This window comes from Leuciscus leuciscus (genome assembly GCF_965113295.1).
Source record: "Leuciscus leuciscus genome assembly, chromosome: 16".
Taxonomy (NCBI): Eukaryota; Metazoa; Chordata; class Actinopteri; order Cypriniformes; family Leuciscidae; genus Leuciscus; species Leuciscus leuciscus.
In genome coordinates, this window is record NC_138740.1 from 36,262,894 (window position 1) to 36,281,617 (window position 18,724).

General features: G+C 37.5%; 1 protein-coding gene across 12 annotated transcripts in view; it reads left to right on the forward strand.

Moving 5' to 3' along the window:
- Positions 1–6,278: 6,278 nt before the first annotated feature.
- Positions 6,279–18,724, forward strand: part of rapgef1b (Rap guanine nucleotide exchange factor (GEF) 1b) — a 44,996-nt gene continuing 32,550 nt past the window's right edge. For 3 of the 12 annotated variants that reach the window (XM_082141564.1, XM_082141571.1, XM_082141572.1), the window contains exon 1: positions 6,280–6,539. In XM_082141564.1, coding sequence (XP_081997690.1) covers positions 6,512–6,539 — 28 coding nt within the window. In that variant the 5' untranslated portion in view covers positions 6,280–6,511. Of the gene's footprint in view, positions 6,540–12,871; positions 14,637–18,724 lie in introns of those variants that run through there. The other 9 variants (XM_082141563.1, XM_082141567.1, XM_082141570.1 and 6 more) reach the window with 6 other exon arrangements.

The following is an 18,724-nucleotide window of genomic DNA, read 5'->3' on the forward strand; positions in this document are numbered from 1 at the left end:
CAATGTGTCCAAAATCGCGTAATGTCTACGTTTGAATTTACAACATTTGCGACCGATAAAAAAAATTATTCACTCTATATAGTATGATATGAATATTGTATGAATGAAATTCGGACGTAGGCCTATACATCCGCCATGCGGTTACTGTCACATGACCAGCATCAGTTGTGTGTGTTTACTGTTTTTCGCACACTATAGTAGGGAAGTAGGCTATTTGATTTCGGATTAAGTATTTTGATGCAGCGAAAGATAATGTTTGGAATAGTATAATAACACCCTACCCTACCCATACAATTCCTTTGATATATGAATATTAAATATGCACATTTCGATAGTTTATTCATAATTTCTTAATAAATCACTCACTTTTTAAATTGAGAATTAATATAAAGTTTCCTAGTCATGTATTTTTATAAATAAAATGTATTTATTTATCAATTGTAAAAGTATGTTATAATTTATTTTAAATAATTTTTTAGGCAAATTATTATTTTATATAATATAAATGGTTAAACTTATTAATAAAACGTATTTATTTTATTATAAATAATTTATATATATATATATATATATAAACTGTATATATGCATTTTCAATGTTGAATTACTTATTTAAACTTAGCTTTGTTTAAATATTGATTTTTAAATCAGAAAAATTAGTTAATACTAATAAATTATTATAAAAGCGTCTGCCAAATGCATAAATGTAAATACTTTATGCAATTAAAAATGCTTACATTTCTTTATTATTTTATTATTCCATCTATTTTGTTCAACTTTAAAACTTTATTTAGTATTATTTGCCAATTATTAAATTGAAATTCGATTAATGACATTAAAATATTATGCCAATATTATTTAATGATATTAAATAATTAAATTCAGTATTTCTGTAAATATTTCTGTAAGTAGTACACCAGTATTCAGTACATTAAAATACTATCTGTACTCTAGAGCGAGAGAGAGAGAGAGAGAGTTTGAACCTCAGCACATGCATACAAACCAGCGCTGGCCCATTAAATATTCCTTTTGATTGGGTTCTAGCTGCATCAATTTAAAATAGCACATGCAAGACTTCACACACACACACACACACACACACACACACACACACACACACACACACACACACACACACACACACACACACACACACACACACACACACACACACACACACACACACATGCAAGGCCAAAGACAATTCGATTTCTGCCCCTGATGGAAGATTATTATATTCATAACTAGCTCTGTATTAGTTGTGTTGACTTCAGGGAGCTTTGAAATGAATTACAGTCTTTGTGTTTGTTGTTCTGGATGAGCTTAATGGATGTTTTCTTCTTTAAATGAGTTTCCCTCTGCGATATTTCTAAGTGTGGTTTGGGATAATGGCCACTCTGTGTGTGTGTGTGTGTGTGTGTGTGTGTGTGTGTGTGTGTGTGTGTGTGTGTGTGTGTGTGTGTGTGCAGTTTTTACAGTAAAGAAGCGTTCCTTGGAGCACATGTAGAATACCATGATAATGAATTTAACCTTGAATCAAGGTGACACACATCACACAAACGCCAATCAACTCGTGTGTGTGTGTGTGTGTGTGTGTGTGTGTGTGCCGCTGGTGTATCCAGCATCTCTCTCTCTCTCTCTCTCTGCTCATTAGGGAGTGTGGATGAAAGCGTTTGTGTCCGTTCACTGGACTGAATCCCTGGCTAACTCACTGGAACCATCATGGCAGCAGAATCCCTCTGATATTCATCCCTTGACTCTATGGCTGTGCTCGCAATAGAATTTTGGAAAATATTGTTCTATAATTGTTTTTTGTTTTTCAATAATTCCAGAAAAGTACATTTTAAGTGGTTTATTTACATTTTATTATTGAATTATTAAACTTATTACATTTATTTGTATATAGAATAGAATATTGGAAAATATTGTTCTATAATTTTTTTTTTCAATAATTCCAGAAAAGTACATTTTAAGTGGTTTATTTACATTTTATTATTGAATTATTAAACTTATTACATTTATTTGTATATAAAAAAAAATATTTCTTATTTTGATTATTACAGTTTTTTCCAATTGCTAACACACAATTTTGCAAACTAGGCTGGTTTGATCAAAATACTGAACACAATTCACAAAACCACAAACCCAAACTGCAAAATACCTCATATATCCTGCAAAATGAAGCACTGCAGCCAAAACTATATGTGGCATTATCAAAATCAAACTTTTGCACGAAATGGCACACACTTCATTCATATTAGCAGATTTTTGTCTAACCAACAATCTGAAGAGTTTTCTCTTTTTTGCAAATACATTTTGACTAAAGATGAGAGTGCTTTTCATTATGCCCAACAGTGTGTTGGGCATAATGAAAAGCACTCTCATCTTTAGTATGCTTTGCCATAATACTAAAATAGTTAAAATTGTAGAAAACTCTTCAGATTGTTCACATGCACAGAAATATTTGCAGACACACACACATGCTGTTGAAACATAATTTTAGTTAATTTTTCACCAAACAAGTCAGTGCAACATATGCACAGCGGATATATTTACATTGAACTGAACAAAAATATGCTCACAAAAAACAGTGAACTGAAAAAGATTGAAGTGTTAACAATGTTGGACACACACACATGTATCGGCCAATCAGATCATGGAGTGTCATTTTGAATGGCAGTGTTTTGAAATGGCAAACATGTGACTTTATGTCAGATTGTTGTGTGTTATGCAGAGAACCGTGTTCAGTGCGTTTAGAAAGTGCCATTTTGAATTACAAAATGTGTGTAAAGCAGAAAATGTGTTTAGACTTTTGGAGACTCGAGAAGAGGTTTTGTAACATTAACATTAATTTGATCTTAAATTGTTTAAATATTGATTTTTAGATTAAAGAAAAACATTCGGCAAATTATTTATTGAAAGTGGTTTATTTACACTTTTTAAGTTATTAATGTGATCATTTATTTTTTGATTTTAGTAGATATTTGGAAGAATGTTGGAAATCAAACCGTTGTTGGACCCCATTGACTTCCATTGTGTATGAAGGGAAAATATACTATGAAAGTCAATGGGGTCCAACAACTGTTTGATTTCCAACATTCTTCCAAATATCTACTTTTGTGTTCAGAAGATCAAAGAAATTCATATAAGTTTGGAACAACATGAGGGTGAGTAAATGATGACACAATTTTCATTTTTGGGTGAACTATCCCTTTAAATGTTTACCTTTATATTTACCCGTCCTCAACTCAAACCTCAACCTAAAAACACACATGAAAACACACTTTCTTCTCTATCGGCCTGTCCTGGACCCCTGGGTTTCTCATCCCTCATCCTTCACTCTTACCCTCCTGTCCATTTTGCCTTTGCAGTGTTTCATCTTTTATTTTGATTGTATTCAATGTAATGTCATATTCTTTCTTTATATTGCAGAGCTCTCTGTGTGTAAGCAGTTGTGTGTGTGTGTGTGTGTGTGTGTGTGTGAGAGATCAGTCTCCTCTTGACCTTATCTCTCTCTGTGTGTGTGTGTGTGTGTGTGTGTGTATGTGTGTACTTGTTTTTCTATCCCGGTGGGGACTTCAACCTGAATGCACACAGACTCATGGGGACTCGTGTCACAGTGGGGACCTAAATAGAGGTCCCCATGGGTAAACAAGCTTATAAATCATACAGAATGAGTTTTTTTTGGAAATGTAAAAATGCAGAAAGTGTTCTGTGATGGGTAGGTTTAGGGGTAGGGTTAGTGTAAGGAGATAGAATATACTGTTTGTACAGTATAAAAACCATTAAGTCTATGGAGAGTCCCCACAAAGATAGTAAACCAGGCATGTGTGTGTGTGTGTGTGTGTGTGTGTGTGTGTGTGTGTGTGTGTGTGTGTGTGTGTGTGTGTGTGTGTGTGTGTGTGTGTCACACTTGACGGATCATTCCATCTCTTGTGCAAGATATTGAACAGGTTAGAAACATGACATTTGACCTTTCTCACTGTCTCTACTTGCTTTTTTAAGGACACGTGTGTGCATCAGTCAATATGTCATCATTCTGGAGGTCAAAACACAAAACATTCCTCCATCTGTCTATATGAGTATCATCACTCTCACACATTTGGATATTTATGACCTTGTTTTCAGTGAATTCTGACCGGTTAAGATTCAGCTCCAACCTTCACACTGACGGCGGATCAAACGATCCCAGCTGCACTTCTCTGATCTCCCAGAGCCGACAGAAACACTCCAGCGGAGATATTCACATGAACTGACACACACATACTGACAGAGACTATTCAACTCAACAGATTATTAACTTCATTAGAACAACAGAATATTTATGTTGTTTTAGGAGAGATCCTCAGTCAGTTGACTTTCTCTCTGCTCAAAATAACATTTAAGTTTACTTCTGCTTACTGCATATGGAATAATAATAAAAGAAAATACACACTTATCTTATTGTGTTGCTTGTTGTTGCTTTGAAATAGTGAAGATTTGCCGCTGTCTTGGTGTTTTCTTCAGGCAAGATAAAACTTGAACATGGAAGAAATCATATAGGATGAATGCAGGTTGATTGGGACACCTTTTCCCTGTCAGCTCAATGGGAAAAGCGTCCCAGTCACCCTGAATTCCCCCTACAGTAGGTGGATCATTGAGCAGGAGTTTTCGAGGTGTTCGAGCGCCCCCTCTAGCGGTTGGACGGGGTTATTGCAGCGGCACTAAAAAGCCTCATTAGTGTGTCTTCGTTAATGAACACTTAAAACTTGTTAAATTATTTTTTTGTCTCGGGATATTAACCAATGTTACTCATCGCTCTCTCTCTCTCTCTCTCTCTCTCTCTCTCTCTCTCTCTCTCTCTCTCTCTCTCTCTCTCTCTCGTATACTATAGTTTCATTTATTTATTTTTATATGACAAACTGATTCGTTCGTATATGGAAAAATTGTGATTTCACCATTTATCCGCTAGATGGCAGCAGATCGCCACGCTTCAGATCCTGAAGTGAGTTTTTCTGAGTACACTAAAAAAAAGTCACATTTTATTTTTGTAATATATTGGAAGTAATTGAATTGATTGTAATCATTTTTAAAAATAATTCTACATATTTTGTTATTTTTTCCTTAGTACTTAACGTTGTGAAGTATTCTTGATACAATGAAAAAAATTTAATAATCATAATAATAATAATAATAATAATAATAATACAAAAAAACGCCCACTAAAACCAACCTAAGATGATTGGCTGGTCTGGTTGAAATCTCCTAGACTGGCCAAGCTGGTGTTCAGCTGGTTTTAGATGGTTGGTCAACTGGTCTCCCATCATATATCACATAATATATAGGCTATATCAACGATCCTTCAGAAATCATTCTAATATGATGATTTATTATCAATGCTGCTTGATACTTTTTTAATAACCTGTGATACTTTTTTCAAGATACATTGATGAATAAAAAGTTAAAAAAGAACAGCATTTATTTCAAATATAAATATTTACTATCACTTTCGAATGGTAGTGTATACTACAAAATATTTATATTTTAAATAAATACTGTTCTTTTAAAACTTTTTATTCATCAATAATGTAAGAAATTGTGTGTGTGTGTGGGGGGGGGGGGGGGTATCACAACTTATAAAAAAAATTATTAAGCAGCACAACTGTTTCCATAATAAATCAACATTTTAGAATAATTTCTGAAGGATCATGTGACACTGAAGACTGGAGTAATGATGCTGAAAATACAGCTTTGATTGCAGGAATAAATTACAGTTTACAATATATTCACATAGAAACCCATTCTTTTAAATTGTAATAATATTTCACAATATCACTGATTTTTTTCTGTATGTTTGATCAAATAAAGCAGGCTTGATGAGCATAAGAGACTTAATAATTAAAAGTATTAATATTTCCAAACTTTTTACCGGCACTGCACTTTACTATTACATAAAAATAGATAGTCTGTTATTCAGTTTTAGGGGAAGAATATAGGGCTGAAGTCATATGAACTATTTTTAATCTAGTGTTTATTTGTTTGATAGCCGGTAGTCCTCATTCGCTTTCATTGTACGGAAAAGAGCAGCGTGAACATTCAGACAAACATCTCATTTTGTCTTCCACAGAAGATAGAAACTGATACAGCTTTTGAAAGACACGAGGGAGAGTAAATATCGACTGTGTTTTAGCTTAATTATTCCTGTCAATCTGACACCAGACAATCCCTGCAGCTCGTGATTCCAGTCAGAGAGGGGCGCTGTGTTCGCATCCCAATGGATCCTCGGGACGGACGGGACTCTCCGTACACACACACACACATCAGCAGTAGATTTCACTGTCTGTCTGTCGCCAGCGCGTGCATGTGAACGGATTCTAGCCCGTTTTCTCCGGGGATCTATATAGCCACGTTGACCCAGTACATCAAAATGTGTGGCTGAAGAATATACCTCGGGATTACTGTGGCCTAAATTCCCCATTTTGTCCTCCTGTGACTGTCCAAACTGAGGATTTGCTCCGGCCAGCGCAGCGATCATGTCGGGGAAAATAGAAAGCAAGCACGGTAAGCGCGAACCGGCCCGCGGAGTGTGTAGGCCTGGTTCTCCTGCACTTTCACCGCTCCGCAATCTTACACTGATGCGTTTAATGCCACTGTTAGGAATGCACCAAAGGCACGGGTCTCTGGTGTTCATATCGACCCAGAAATATGTGGTGGGGGAAATCAGTGCCCGTTAGCACGCGCTAGCGCCCGTGGGGAGTCTCCGAGCTCGCGCTGCCGACGGGACATTTAAACGGGGCTTTTCTACCGAGCAGAGAGACTGTCCTGTCTGTGTATCTGTGTGTCTGTCTGTGTGAAATCAAACATGCATTTATCAATCCAAACTCTCCAGCAGCAGCAGAGCCTCTCCAGCCTGATGCTGTTGTCAATCTCATGCTCACACAGACAGAAATAAGTGAAGTTTATGAGTGTGATGCAGTGTGTTATGCATGGCTTTATTTAATAATGCATCGGGTTTCACTTTTGTTCACTGGTTGATTAGTTGCATAGATAGTCCTAAAACTATTTGTTTTTCTTAAAGTAAGATATACGTTTGAACATTAGGATATTAGGTTCAAATTTAAAAGTACAGTGTATATTGTGCTTTTTTTTTTAAACAATTTTCATATTTGCAGCTCATTTAAATAGTCTTGAATGTTAGTCAAATGAGTTCATAAAAGCAGCGTTTATTATGCAAATGTTGTTTGAGTATGTTTAAGTGCACCTCTGGACAGGTCACACATCATTAGTTTTTCGGGGACAGTGTCGCCTTGTACTGAAGGAGGCGTTGGCATTATTTCCTAGATAACTGTGTTTTCATTTGTTGAATTTGTCATTGGCTTGCTTTGGACACAGTTGGATGCTGTCATGTTGCATGTTATGTTTAGGAATATGACAACACAGACTGTCTGTCTCTCTCTCTAGATGTGTGTGTCTGGTTGTGGTGAGTGTAACGGAAAGCGACAGGAGGTTTCTTTCGGCGGTGGGAAGGAAACTCAATCTCCCTGATCACCTCACCCTAAACAGCTGTCCCGAACGCCCGGATCGGATCGGGTCAGGGTCAGGGTTTAGGGGTGAGGCTGCAGGGGAAGTTTGCTGGTTCAGTAGAGCAACAAATAAAAGTTATCAAGGTTTCTGCAGGCCTTACAAAGTCTTAATTCACTCTTATTTAAGGCCTTAAAAAAGTTCTTAAATTCATGGTCATGGCATTAAATGTTGCATGCATTGCAAATACAAATGTTTGTCCTGTTTTCCAGTTCAAACATCTAAACATGAGATGCAACTGTAAAGTTAAGTCTAGAAAAACTGAACAAAATGAAGTGAGTTTATGCTTGAAACAAGAACAAATATCTGTCAGTGAGTTATGAACACTTCCCTTTGACTTAAGTTGATTTTTCTGATCCCATTGGCAGATATTTCTTCCTTGTTTTAGCAATATTATTATTACGTTCAAAAGTTCGAGGTCAGTCACATTTTTTTATGTTTAAAAAAAAAAAGAAGTTTAATTTATTTGATAAAAATACAGTAAAATTGTGAAATATTATTGCAATTTAAAATAAGTGTTTCCTATTGTAATGTATGTTAAACTGTAATTTATTCCTGTGATCAAAGCTGAATTTTCAGCATCATTACTCCAGTCTTCAGTGTCACATGATCCTTCAGAAATCAGTCTAATATGATGATTTGCTGCTCATGAAACATTTATGATTATTATCAATGTTGAAAACAGTTTTGTGAAGAAAAAAAAACATGATGTATTTTTCAGGATACTTCAAAAGAACAGCATTTATTTCAAAAAGACATCTTCGCAACATCATGAATGTCTTTACTGTCACTTTTGTCAATTTAGCGCATCCTTGCTGAATAAAAGTCTTATTTTCTTTAAAAAAGCAAAGTTAAAAATCATTTTTAACTGTTGTTTTCTGTAACAGCCGAGCCGATTTCTTGTTGAAAAGTGATTCTCCGTGTGGAAAGGTAAAGAATGCATATCCCGAGGCGTTACTCACCTGAACATTCCTTTGTGGCTCAACTAAAAAGAAGCATTTGTCGCGTTTTATCTGGGCTGAGCGTGTTTGAGCCTCTTAAATCGTGTCCGCACACTTCTTATTTGAGAATGAACCTAATTTGAACAGTTTAGTTGTTGTATTGAAGTCATTTTGGAAGCCGCATTCTTTGCATGTTTCGTTCAGGCTCACGTTGTGCCCTGTCTTGCACCGACCTGTAGGAAGTCTCTCCCATGTGCTCACCCGCCTTGTTTGTATTGGAGGTTTGTGTGTGTTTGGTTACCGGGTTGGCTTTTGTGCGTTCTGTTGGTCGGGCGAATCGATGAGTGGTTCTGGATAAGTCTAAAGCCAGACCGAAACAACAAGAGCAGGACTGAGTGTGTGTGTGTGTTCTGACGTAATTCTCCACATCAACATGTTTCTTTGTTGCCGTGGATACACTGACCTCATGTCATGATGCCACTGTCATTCATGCAGAAACGTTAAAACCAGTCACCTGTCATGAACGACCTCCCTCTGTCTGCTCCTCTCGATCCCTGTAGCGTTGAACAAAACCAGGAAGCAGATCTGACCTCCCTCAACTTCCTTACGACAGTGAGAAAATGAACTTTGGGGAGGAAAATGAGTGTGTGAGAAATCTTGAGTGTGTGTACTCGTGTCTCAAGGCTTCAGACTAACCAGTACACTCCTAAAATAAAGCCTTCGAGAGGGGGGGGTTTCACAGCGATGCCATAGAAGAACCAGTTTTGGTTCCCCAAAGAACCTTTCAGTGAACAGCTCATATCAGAATCTAAAGAACCTTTTCCATGGATGTTAAAGGTTCTTCATGGAGCCATGATGCCAATAATGAGGCTTTATTTTTAATGCCTCAGTGATTTCGGCAATCCTAGATCATTACATATCACACTGTATGATATGGATATAATAAGCTAATAAGACATGTACTGTATGTAGACTGTACGTTGATGACACCTATGGAAGAATAAAGCTTCATCATCAAGCGCTAGTGGTAAACAAATAGAGCAAGAAGGAATCACACTTTGGCAATTGTGGTTTTATGAAAAACGAAGAATATGGATGTGGTCATGGCTAGGGTAAAGAGGCCAACTTGGCATGACAATTTTGCAAATGGAGCTTGATGTAAGTAGTTTGTCATGTCGGTTTGATCAATAATACGCCATTTCATGTTGCATTTTTATTGGCTCGTCGGTCGTAGCAGCAAACACACTGAGATGATCATGCTAAGACACTGTCAGGAAACTATCGCAGGGTATCTTTAGTTGTAAGACCGTGACAATGGCCGTCTTTAAACCTCTCTCACTGTACGACGCAGGACCAGCGTTTAGGATCCACGACCACAGAAATCACCACCATGTGTCATCTTTCATCTGGGACAGCCCAGGATCGCACAATGTGTACCGGGCGTTAGTGTATGGACGATCTTATCTTAAAGGAACAGTTCAGCGAAAATGATAATTAGTAATCTGCCATTAATAATTACTCACCCTCATGTTGATCCAAACCTGTATGATCTGTCTTGGTTTCTGTGGCAAAACCAAATATGAAAAAATAAATAAATAATTGTATTCTGTTTTTTGTTTTTTTTCATGCAATGAAGAATAGTGAGCATGGTTTTTACTGTATCGTAATATTGTTCCACACATCTATATGCTAGATTCTTTCTGATAACATTGGACTTCATCTTTCGTCTCTTTTCCTCGCGTTTTTTTCTGCGATAAGCAGTCCAAACACTGTCATCGCCATTTCTTCTTGCCCGTCATCCGCCATGTTTGTATACTCTAGTTAGGGCTGCACAATATATCGAAATATCGCAAATGTATATATCGCGATATGCATATCGCATCGGCTTGCAGTAACGAGTCATGAACAAAAGACAAAGAGAAAATCACTCACTGCTCTTGGCTGAATAACTATTGTAGCTTTAATAAGAATCAGTTTATATGCATTTAATTCATACAGTGTTTTATTTTGACATTTGATTATTCAGTTTCTGTTGTCAAATAACACTAATGTAGGATAACCTGAACCCCTAAACCCCGAGGTTTACACTGATGTTAAAATAACACTTCTTACGCTACAGTAAAACACTGATGTTCACTTTCAGAAGTTGTAGGGATGTTTTCTTATCACAAAAAGAATGTGAAACACATATGTAGGTTATATTTTTTATAAATATATAATTTAAGTTTATTTTACACACTTTAAGCATTATTGTATCGAATATCGCATTATTTTAATGAGTTATCGAATATCGCATTTTTCTTCAGTATCGTGCGGCCCTAACTCTAGTCACGTTTGACCACGAGAGATTTTGCAAGATTTGCCATATTGTGAATGGAATCTGTTAGTGTGTGTTTGTGCTGTCTTGGTCACTCCACACACTATACCAACAAAACTATGTTAAATCTATGATATAATCACATTATTTGTGCACATAGTAACTGTTTGAAAAAGAACAATGTTTCAGCATTTCTCCTTCCGTGTTTCTACAGAAGACAGAAAGTATTTTGGGTTTGGAACATCATGTAAGTGATGACAGAATTGTCTTTTTTCTTCAGTTATTCAAATAAGCTTTCAGTAGAACTCATGTTGTGATTGTAATGTGCCTTGTTATATCTGCGCAGTTCTGAGGAATCGGCCCTGCATCTGTGTGTTTTCATGTGGTTGAGCCATTGTGGCGTTCTCCAAATAACTCGACTGTAATAATGTGTCATGTTCGGTGGGTGTTTTAGATATATTTATGAGTGGCTGCATCGCTATGTGAATCCCTGACAACAAAATTATTTATAACAGCTGTAATGTGTAATGCATTCGGTCGGGTGTGTGTGTTTATGAATAGTTGCATTGCCATGTAAATCCCAGACGACAAAAGTGTGTGTGAATGCTCGCATGTACATGCTGGTGTCCTAAACACAGTCTAGCAGTAAACTGAGAGATAACGTGTTACTGAGAAATACAGACACATGATAGATTAAGATGACTAGTGCATGTTTGGGCTGGATGAGGATATTGTGTATGTGTGTGTGTATATATATTTCTACATTGAAGATTTTTTAATATTAAGCTACATTTTGTCAGCAATATAAAATAGAGATGCGCCGATACTAAATTTCTCTGCCGATACCGATAACCGATATTTCAGAATGATATCTGCCGATAATGATACCTATAGTTTGAGGCGCTACAAATAATGTTTGGTGTAGAGGTAAAACGCAGACCTGGCAACCCTAGCTTGAACTACGAGTGATTCTGCTTTAACATCGCTATTTTTCAAACTGCTAATGCATTATTGTCGAGTTAACTTTGACAGCCCAAAATTACACGAGAAATTTTCTTCACACTTAGTATAAGTTGCAGTCTGTCTGACACACGTTTTTCCGCCCCCTTTTGATTGACAGGATTAGGGATGCACAATATATTGGCCACCATATCGGTATCGGCCGATATATGCTCATTTGAAATGTTATCGTTTATCGGCCTGATAAATTTGGCAGATTAAAGCCGATAATTAATAGCCTGGTTAAAACCAGACCATTCTCAGTAGTAACTGAGTTATGGTCTGGCAAAGCTTCATTAATAACTCATTTCCAAAGGGGCGTCACCAACGGACGTCGCTCAAATGCCTCTGGGCGCAATTGGATAGACCTAAAACCAATCAGAGCGATCGTCATCATGTAAAGCCATATGCTGCGTCCCAATTCGCCTAAGTTACACTACGCCATAAAAGTATGTGCTCTTTTTGTGAAGAAAAGGTATTTACTTTTGAATGTGTAGCAAAAAAGTAGGCAAGCTGGGACATACTACTTCGTCATCTTTATCGGCCGGATCTGTCGCGTGCGTCCTGTCACGTAAACTGCCCTGTCAATCATCTTGTCACAGTTAAAATCCTCTCTTAAATCTAATTTCATTTCCTACCGTTTCTGAGAGAAATGTAGTAGCACGTTCATCTGCCAGTGGGTCTTTCTTGGAGACTGTCCTCATGTGTTTGCAATTTTAATATGCATTTAAAAGTTGGTGCGCTTCACCAACGGACGTCGCTCAAATGCCTCTGGGCGCAATTGGATAGACCTAAAACCAATCAGAGCGATCGTCATCGTGTAAAGCCCGCCCCAACGTTTCTGATTGGTGCCGCGATTTCGAGGGATTAGAAATGGGCTTGAATGAGCTCTTTGCCAGACTACTTGCAGAGCAAATCTAAATTTGCCGGAAGTTGTCTGGGTTTTCCCAGGCTAGATAATTAATGGATTATTTCCTTCAGCTGAGACACTATAGATGCGCACTGTTCGCCGTTATGGTTTTGAATATATAATATGAAGCCCGTTATGGGCTTGAAATATGATTGGAATCACTTCAAAAAAGGAAGATACAGTTCAGTGCAACATGTGCAGTGCAAATCTGTCAAATAGGCTACATAAAATTATAATGAGAACATTATAATTGTGTGCTTGGGACATGAATTTTAATGGTGAGACTTTTGTTTTTGTAATCAGGCTCTCAAAAATTATATAAAAACTTTAGATTTAGATTTATCGGCCAATATATCGGTTATCCTCCAATATATCGGTTATATTTCAAATATAAGGAATTATCGCTATTGGCCAAAATTTTCATATCGGCACATCCCTGCCCCGATCATTGGCTGTTTTAGAACAATTGGCCAATAGTGCATTGCTTTTTATATATCGGTGCATCCCAAATATAAAAGTAAGTCACTTTATTTGTATAGCTATTTTCAATATGTGTATAAATTAAGTGATTATTGTAAAGTCAAACAATTTCCAAATCAGTCTAAATCTACTTGTGATTTGGTCTAAATCAAGTTTTAATGGAGTTGTCCAGCTGCGAACGTCCATTTGCATAATTTCATCACTTACAACTGCTTACAAGAACGTTTAGCAACGATACTGGTGAATCACAGTCTATTTGGTGATATAACATGCTTCAAAGTCTTCATTCTAATCAGGGTTTTGTAGAGAAGTAAAAGATTAAAAAGTATTTAATGTGATGATGCAATCTTTACTCGTGCTGATCTAAAAATAAAATGACTTTTAAATGAATCTAATAACTTGATAGGCTTTCTTTGGCTTTAGTTCCTAATTCCTGATTGAGTGTGGTGCGTTCTGATTGGTTGTCGGGAGCGTTTTGGCCTTTGATTGGCCAGAATAAGTGCAGAATTATTTAGAGTCGTCTCTGGCTACTTGTTTTTGGTTCCAAAACTGTAATTATGGTTTTTTTAGAGAAATGAGCACAGTAGATTACTAGAATGAAAAACATGCTCGTACTATCCTGAGCTTCAGTAATTAGATGGTACTTGCGCCATGTGTGTGTGTGTGTTTGAGAGAAGCAGGCGTGTATATGTGGACTTGCAGGGCTTTGTGGGAATAAAGTAGGGAATGGATGGATGTGAGATTGAGAATTTCAAGCGCTCTGCTCTGATTTGAGCTGTATTATCTAATCTGTCTGCTGCTCAAAACTGCATAATGGAGGTTTAAAATGTATTGACCGTTTTTTTTCTTTTCCCGGATCGGTGTGATTTAGTTTGCGTGTGCACAGTTTTCCATGCCGTGGGCTCAATCGATCATTTCTCACATGTCAGACAGTTTTTCATCTGTGCGGATTTTGACCGTCATTGCTCCAAGGTTTCTTTTGGAATCGGGATGTTTTGGCATTCCGACATCATCCGACACACGCGGAACACTGAGACGACGGACTCTGGAAGTTCTCTGCAGTTCTGTTGGAGTTTATTTTTAGATTCCACTCAGTTTGAAGTCTGAGTCAGGCTGGGTCATGGGATTTGACTGAGGGTGACTAACTGAGCGAGGTCTCCGGTTCTGGATGCTTATTCCTGACTTCTACCAGTGACCTGTTGGACAACAGGCTTTTTTTTTTTGTGGGATTGAAGAAAATGTCCAGTATCACCTCCAGAGATCCCTGTTTGAGGTGAATGAGATTGAAAGAAGTCTATTTGGGTTTCTAAACTAGTTCTTCATTTCGATAACCAGAATTTGCCCGGGGTTCTACATGGGGAATACCAGTCGGAGATCCCAACCTCTTCTAGAGGAGACGGAATATTTTAATAGCGGAGAGCCAGACACAGGTGAGAACAGATGCGCTGAAAGCATGTATACAAAGGTTTTGGATTCATCAAGGTCATTGTTAGAGATTATGTTGAACTTTGTTTTCTGAGTGTGATGTAACAGGAGTAATATATAATATCAGGGCAGGATGAACTTTGTATTTGGTCGCTTATAAAGTGTAACGTTGATCTTTTGAGTTTTCATTTAATTCTAGTCATAAAGTGCACACATCCTTATTGCAGTTCATGTTGTACTTTGGTGTCCATGACTCGTATTGTGATATTGGATTTTAGACTTTGAAGGATACAAATGTTCTCCTCTATTTCTGTCAGTTTACGCTAGTGGATTTTGGACGTTCTTCAAAGTCAATTTACATATTCTTTAGGTGTTCTGGAATTTTTGCTTAATTCCTTACTTGTATTATGGTATCAGACTGCAATGCTTTCATACTTTTATATATTGTGTTACAGGATGATAACCATGGTTCATTTTTGTTAGTGTTACATTGATGCATTAATTGCCTTCTTAAAAAAAACAAAAAGTGCACGCAAGTTCTTCTCCAACAAAGAAAGTATTTCTGGGAATACAGAAGCTTCTGATTTGAAATTCCAGGGACATTCCTTCCCGTTCCAGTTGTGTGGCTTTTGTCTAAGTGCTCATTTGATCCAGTCAAACTCTGGGTGGATCCAACCCAAAGATCTGCGTCCAGAAAAAGAGATGCAGAGAGAGAGTCTTTCAGGACATGAATGAGAGAGATGGTCATTTTGACTAATTTGTTTGGGACACTTCGGATTTAGAGCCGTGGATTGACGAGAGAGTCTTCAAAGAGGGAAATGCTCGTTTTTGCAAATAGTTCTGCACTCTTTTGATACCTGTATCAGAAACATTGTATTTAACTTTCTACTTTATCACTGAAACATGCACTTGAATGTTTGCTCTTTGCTGTGCCAGCATCTATTCAAGGCCCGTAAGTCCAAAATAGGACATTCAGTGCTGATGGCAGAACCTCAGATCACATTAAACCGTCTGCGTTCGGGTTCTGTGTAACTCAAGCCAAACATCTGGGTTCAAATTGTGCTATCAAAGCATCCTGTCTGATTTAGAGGAGAAGATACATGATTGTTTTGCCCTGTAGTTTCAGTGTGCCAGTTTTCATGCTGAAATGGAGCTCGCCACTGGGGTTTCAGAAGTAGAAATGTGAATCTTAGCACAATAGAATATGGGAGAAGAACATTTGGAAAAAATAAGAAAATACATTAGACAAAACTGAGTTAGTAGTTCATTCATTCCCTCATAAAAGACGATTAAGCCTGTAATTCCAATGTAATTCCAATGTAATTCTAATGTAATTCTAATGTAATTCCAAGTAAAACAGGAAAAAATGTAAGAACTTGAGTTTATCCAATAATTGGATCATAAAAAGTGGGCGAATTGAGTCTAAGAGGGGTTAAAAAGTAAGTGGACTTGGTGATGTCAGCTGAAAATTAAGTTGTTTGATAAAACATTACGAAGACAAACTTTGTGTTTATTTGGAATAATGTTTACAAATGTAATCGAGAAAGTAATTTGATTTCATGATGATGTTTGAGTAATGCTGGTTGATTTGGTTCAAGGCAGAGGACTCTTTATTGAGGTTATATAATTTTTTTAAATTATTTTGGAGAGAATAAATGGGGTGAGAAATACTCTTGGAAATTCTGTTAGACATCATCCAAGGCCAGACAGAGAGAGTTGAGAGCAGGATGAGACTCTCTGAGGAAGGCCGTGAGCGTGTGTGTGTGTGTGTGTGTGAGAGAGAGAGAGATAGCGAGTGAAGGATAACAAGTGTTTTGCATCCGGAAATGATAATCTCCATGCGTTTCTCCTCTTGCTGTGCAGTCGCTCGCTCTCAGGCTGCGTAATGCTCTGTTTACCAAACAGAAAGTATTAAAACATCATCAGTTGTCCTGACGTACAGTCTGTCTTCTGGCAATAATCTGTTTACCTGACACTTTGACTGTCTCGAAGTCACTAACGTCTCAGAAACCCTGAAGACTGCACTGTAGTTTGGGAAAGCTCCTTAATTATTTTGTTCCCTTCAGGTTTTGGGTTTATTTGATATTTCCAAAACATCTTGACAAACAGAATTTGCTCATAATGTATTGAGATGTATTGCATGGATGAACAGAGACATGAGTGTGGGTGTCCAAAGATGTTGCACATTGTTTTACAGGGATTGTCTTGAGAATATGTCTAAAACAGTAACATTTAGGCAACAGTGGGGTTTCATTTGTTAACATTAGTATATTACATCAGTTAATATGAACTATCAATGAACAATATTTCTACAGCATTTATTTATCTTGGTTAATGTTATTTTCAACATTTACATATATAGGCCTATATTCTTTTAATCAAATGTTAATAAACTGTATCTGTTAGCATTAGTTAATACACTGTGTAAGCTAACATGAAAGAGCAATGAGTAATTGTATTTTAATTAACTAACATGTTAACATTTAAAGTGGACAATGAATAAAAAATAGTTTTAATGTGTAGAATGTGACCCTTTAAAGGGATACTTCACTGATTAGCATCAGTATCAGTAGAAACCTGGTAGTATTTTGCGGGATGATGATGCGGAAGATGCTTCCCTCCCTCATGTCCCCCTGAGACGTGAGATTTCTGTATTGTGTGTCTGGAAAAAAAACTCAGATGACGTAAAAATCGTCATTTTGCGTCATTTTTGTCCAGAGACGAGAGACTCCAGCCAGTAGGAGGAGCTCGTCCCGCATGTGTTCAACCCGCCCATAGGGGGATCTCACCATAAAACATTATCTTTTCAGTTTCAAGTCGACTAGTAGCCTAGCTGTATCATTTCTCCCGATACTGCCCTCTGTAACCGGTAGGCGTGGCTTGGGCGTGGCCTCGTAGGGCAGCGAAGCAAGTGCATTCTGGGAGTTGTAGTCTTTCATCCAAATGAGCCAAAAATACATTTTCTGGCTTTTCTCAGTCTAGAAGGCACCAACTTCTAAAGTAATTTCACATTTCTACTACATAAATGACCCAATTTAAATACACATTCCTCTTTCCAGCAGTGAAATATCCCTTTAAAGGAATAGTTCACCCAAAAAGGAAAATTCCCTCAACATTTACTCGCCCCTCTGTTGAACACAAAAGTAGATATTTGGAAGAATGTCAGTAACCAGACAGTTGATGGTAGCCATTGACTTCCATAGTTGGGAAAAAAAAAAATTCTACAGTATGAAAGTCAATGGGGTCCATCAACTGTCTGGTTACCGACATTCTTCCAAATATCTACTTTTGTGTTCAGAAGAAGAAGAAAGAAACTCATACAGGTTTGGAACAACACAAGGGTGAAATTTCCGTTTTTGGGTGAACTATCCCTTTAAGAGTTGTTTGTATAGTATTTGTTTCGCGTTGTAGACGGAAGAACAGAAGCTAATTTCAGCTGACACACGTCAATCACATGTGTCACTTTGCTTATGTCACCGTGGCAACAGAGTCACTGTGTGTGTGTGTGTGTGTGATATTGCGTAAAGCAGAAGGGCAGAAATAGATCAGGACTACAGCGTGTGTTTGATGGAATGTGGAACTGTAGATCAGAGGATGACGCCGGTGTATTTAATCATCGGTGTTTGGGCTGAGCGATATGGATAAATACAGCTTTTTTGGGGGAAAAATTATGGGTATTGATGTTACTGTTCTAATTAACTTGGCATGAAACGGAAGTTGTGATTCATTTCTTCCCTGTTGTGATGTATATCGTCTTCTCTAACAAGAACAAACGTGCGGGACTTGATTTTATCCATAGAGTCGTGAATGATGATTAATGTAGGAGAATGTGTTTGCATTAGTCACATGAAAACTACACAGAATTCCTGAATCCATAACCTGTACACACAAATCCTGTTAGTAAGTGTGTCCAGATAACTCATCTCCATTCTGTCTGCTGTCATCGTGTTTTTCACTTGAGTAAGTCTGTCCGCTTCACGTCTGCTCCAGTAACCCAGTTCTCCTCCTCCTCCTCCTCCTCTTCCTCCTCATGCACCTGTTCCTCCACACCTCTTTTATGACAGCGTTTCCTGCCGTGTGATTTGTGTGGGTA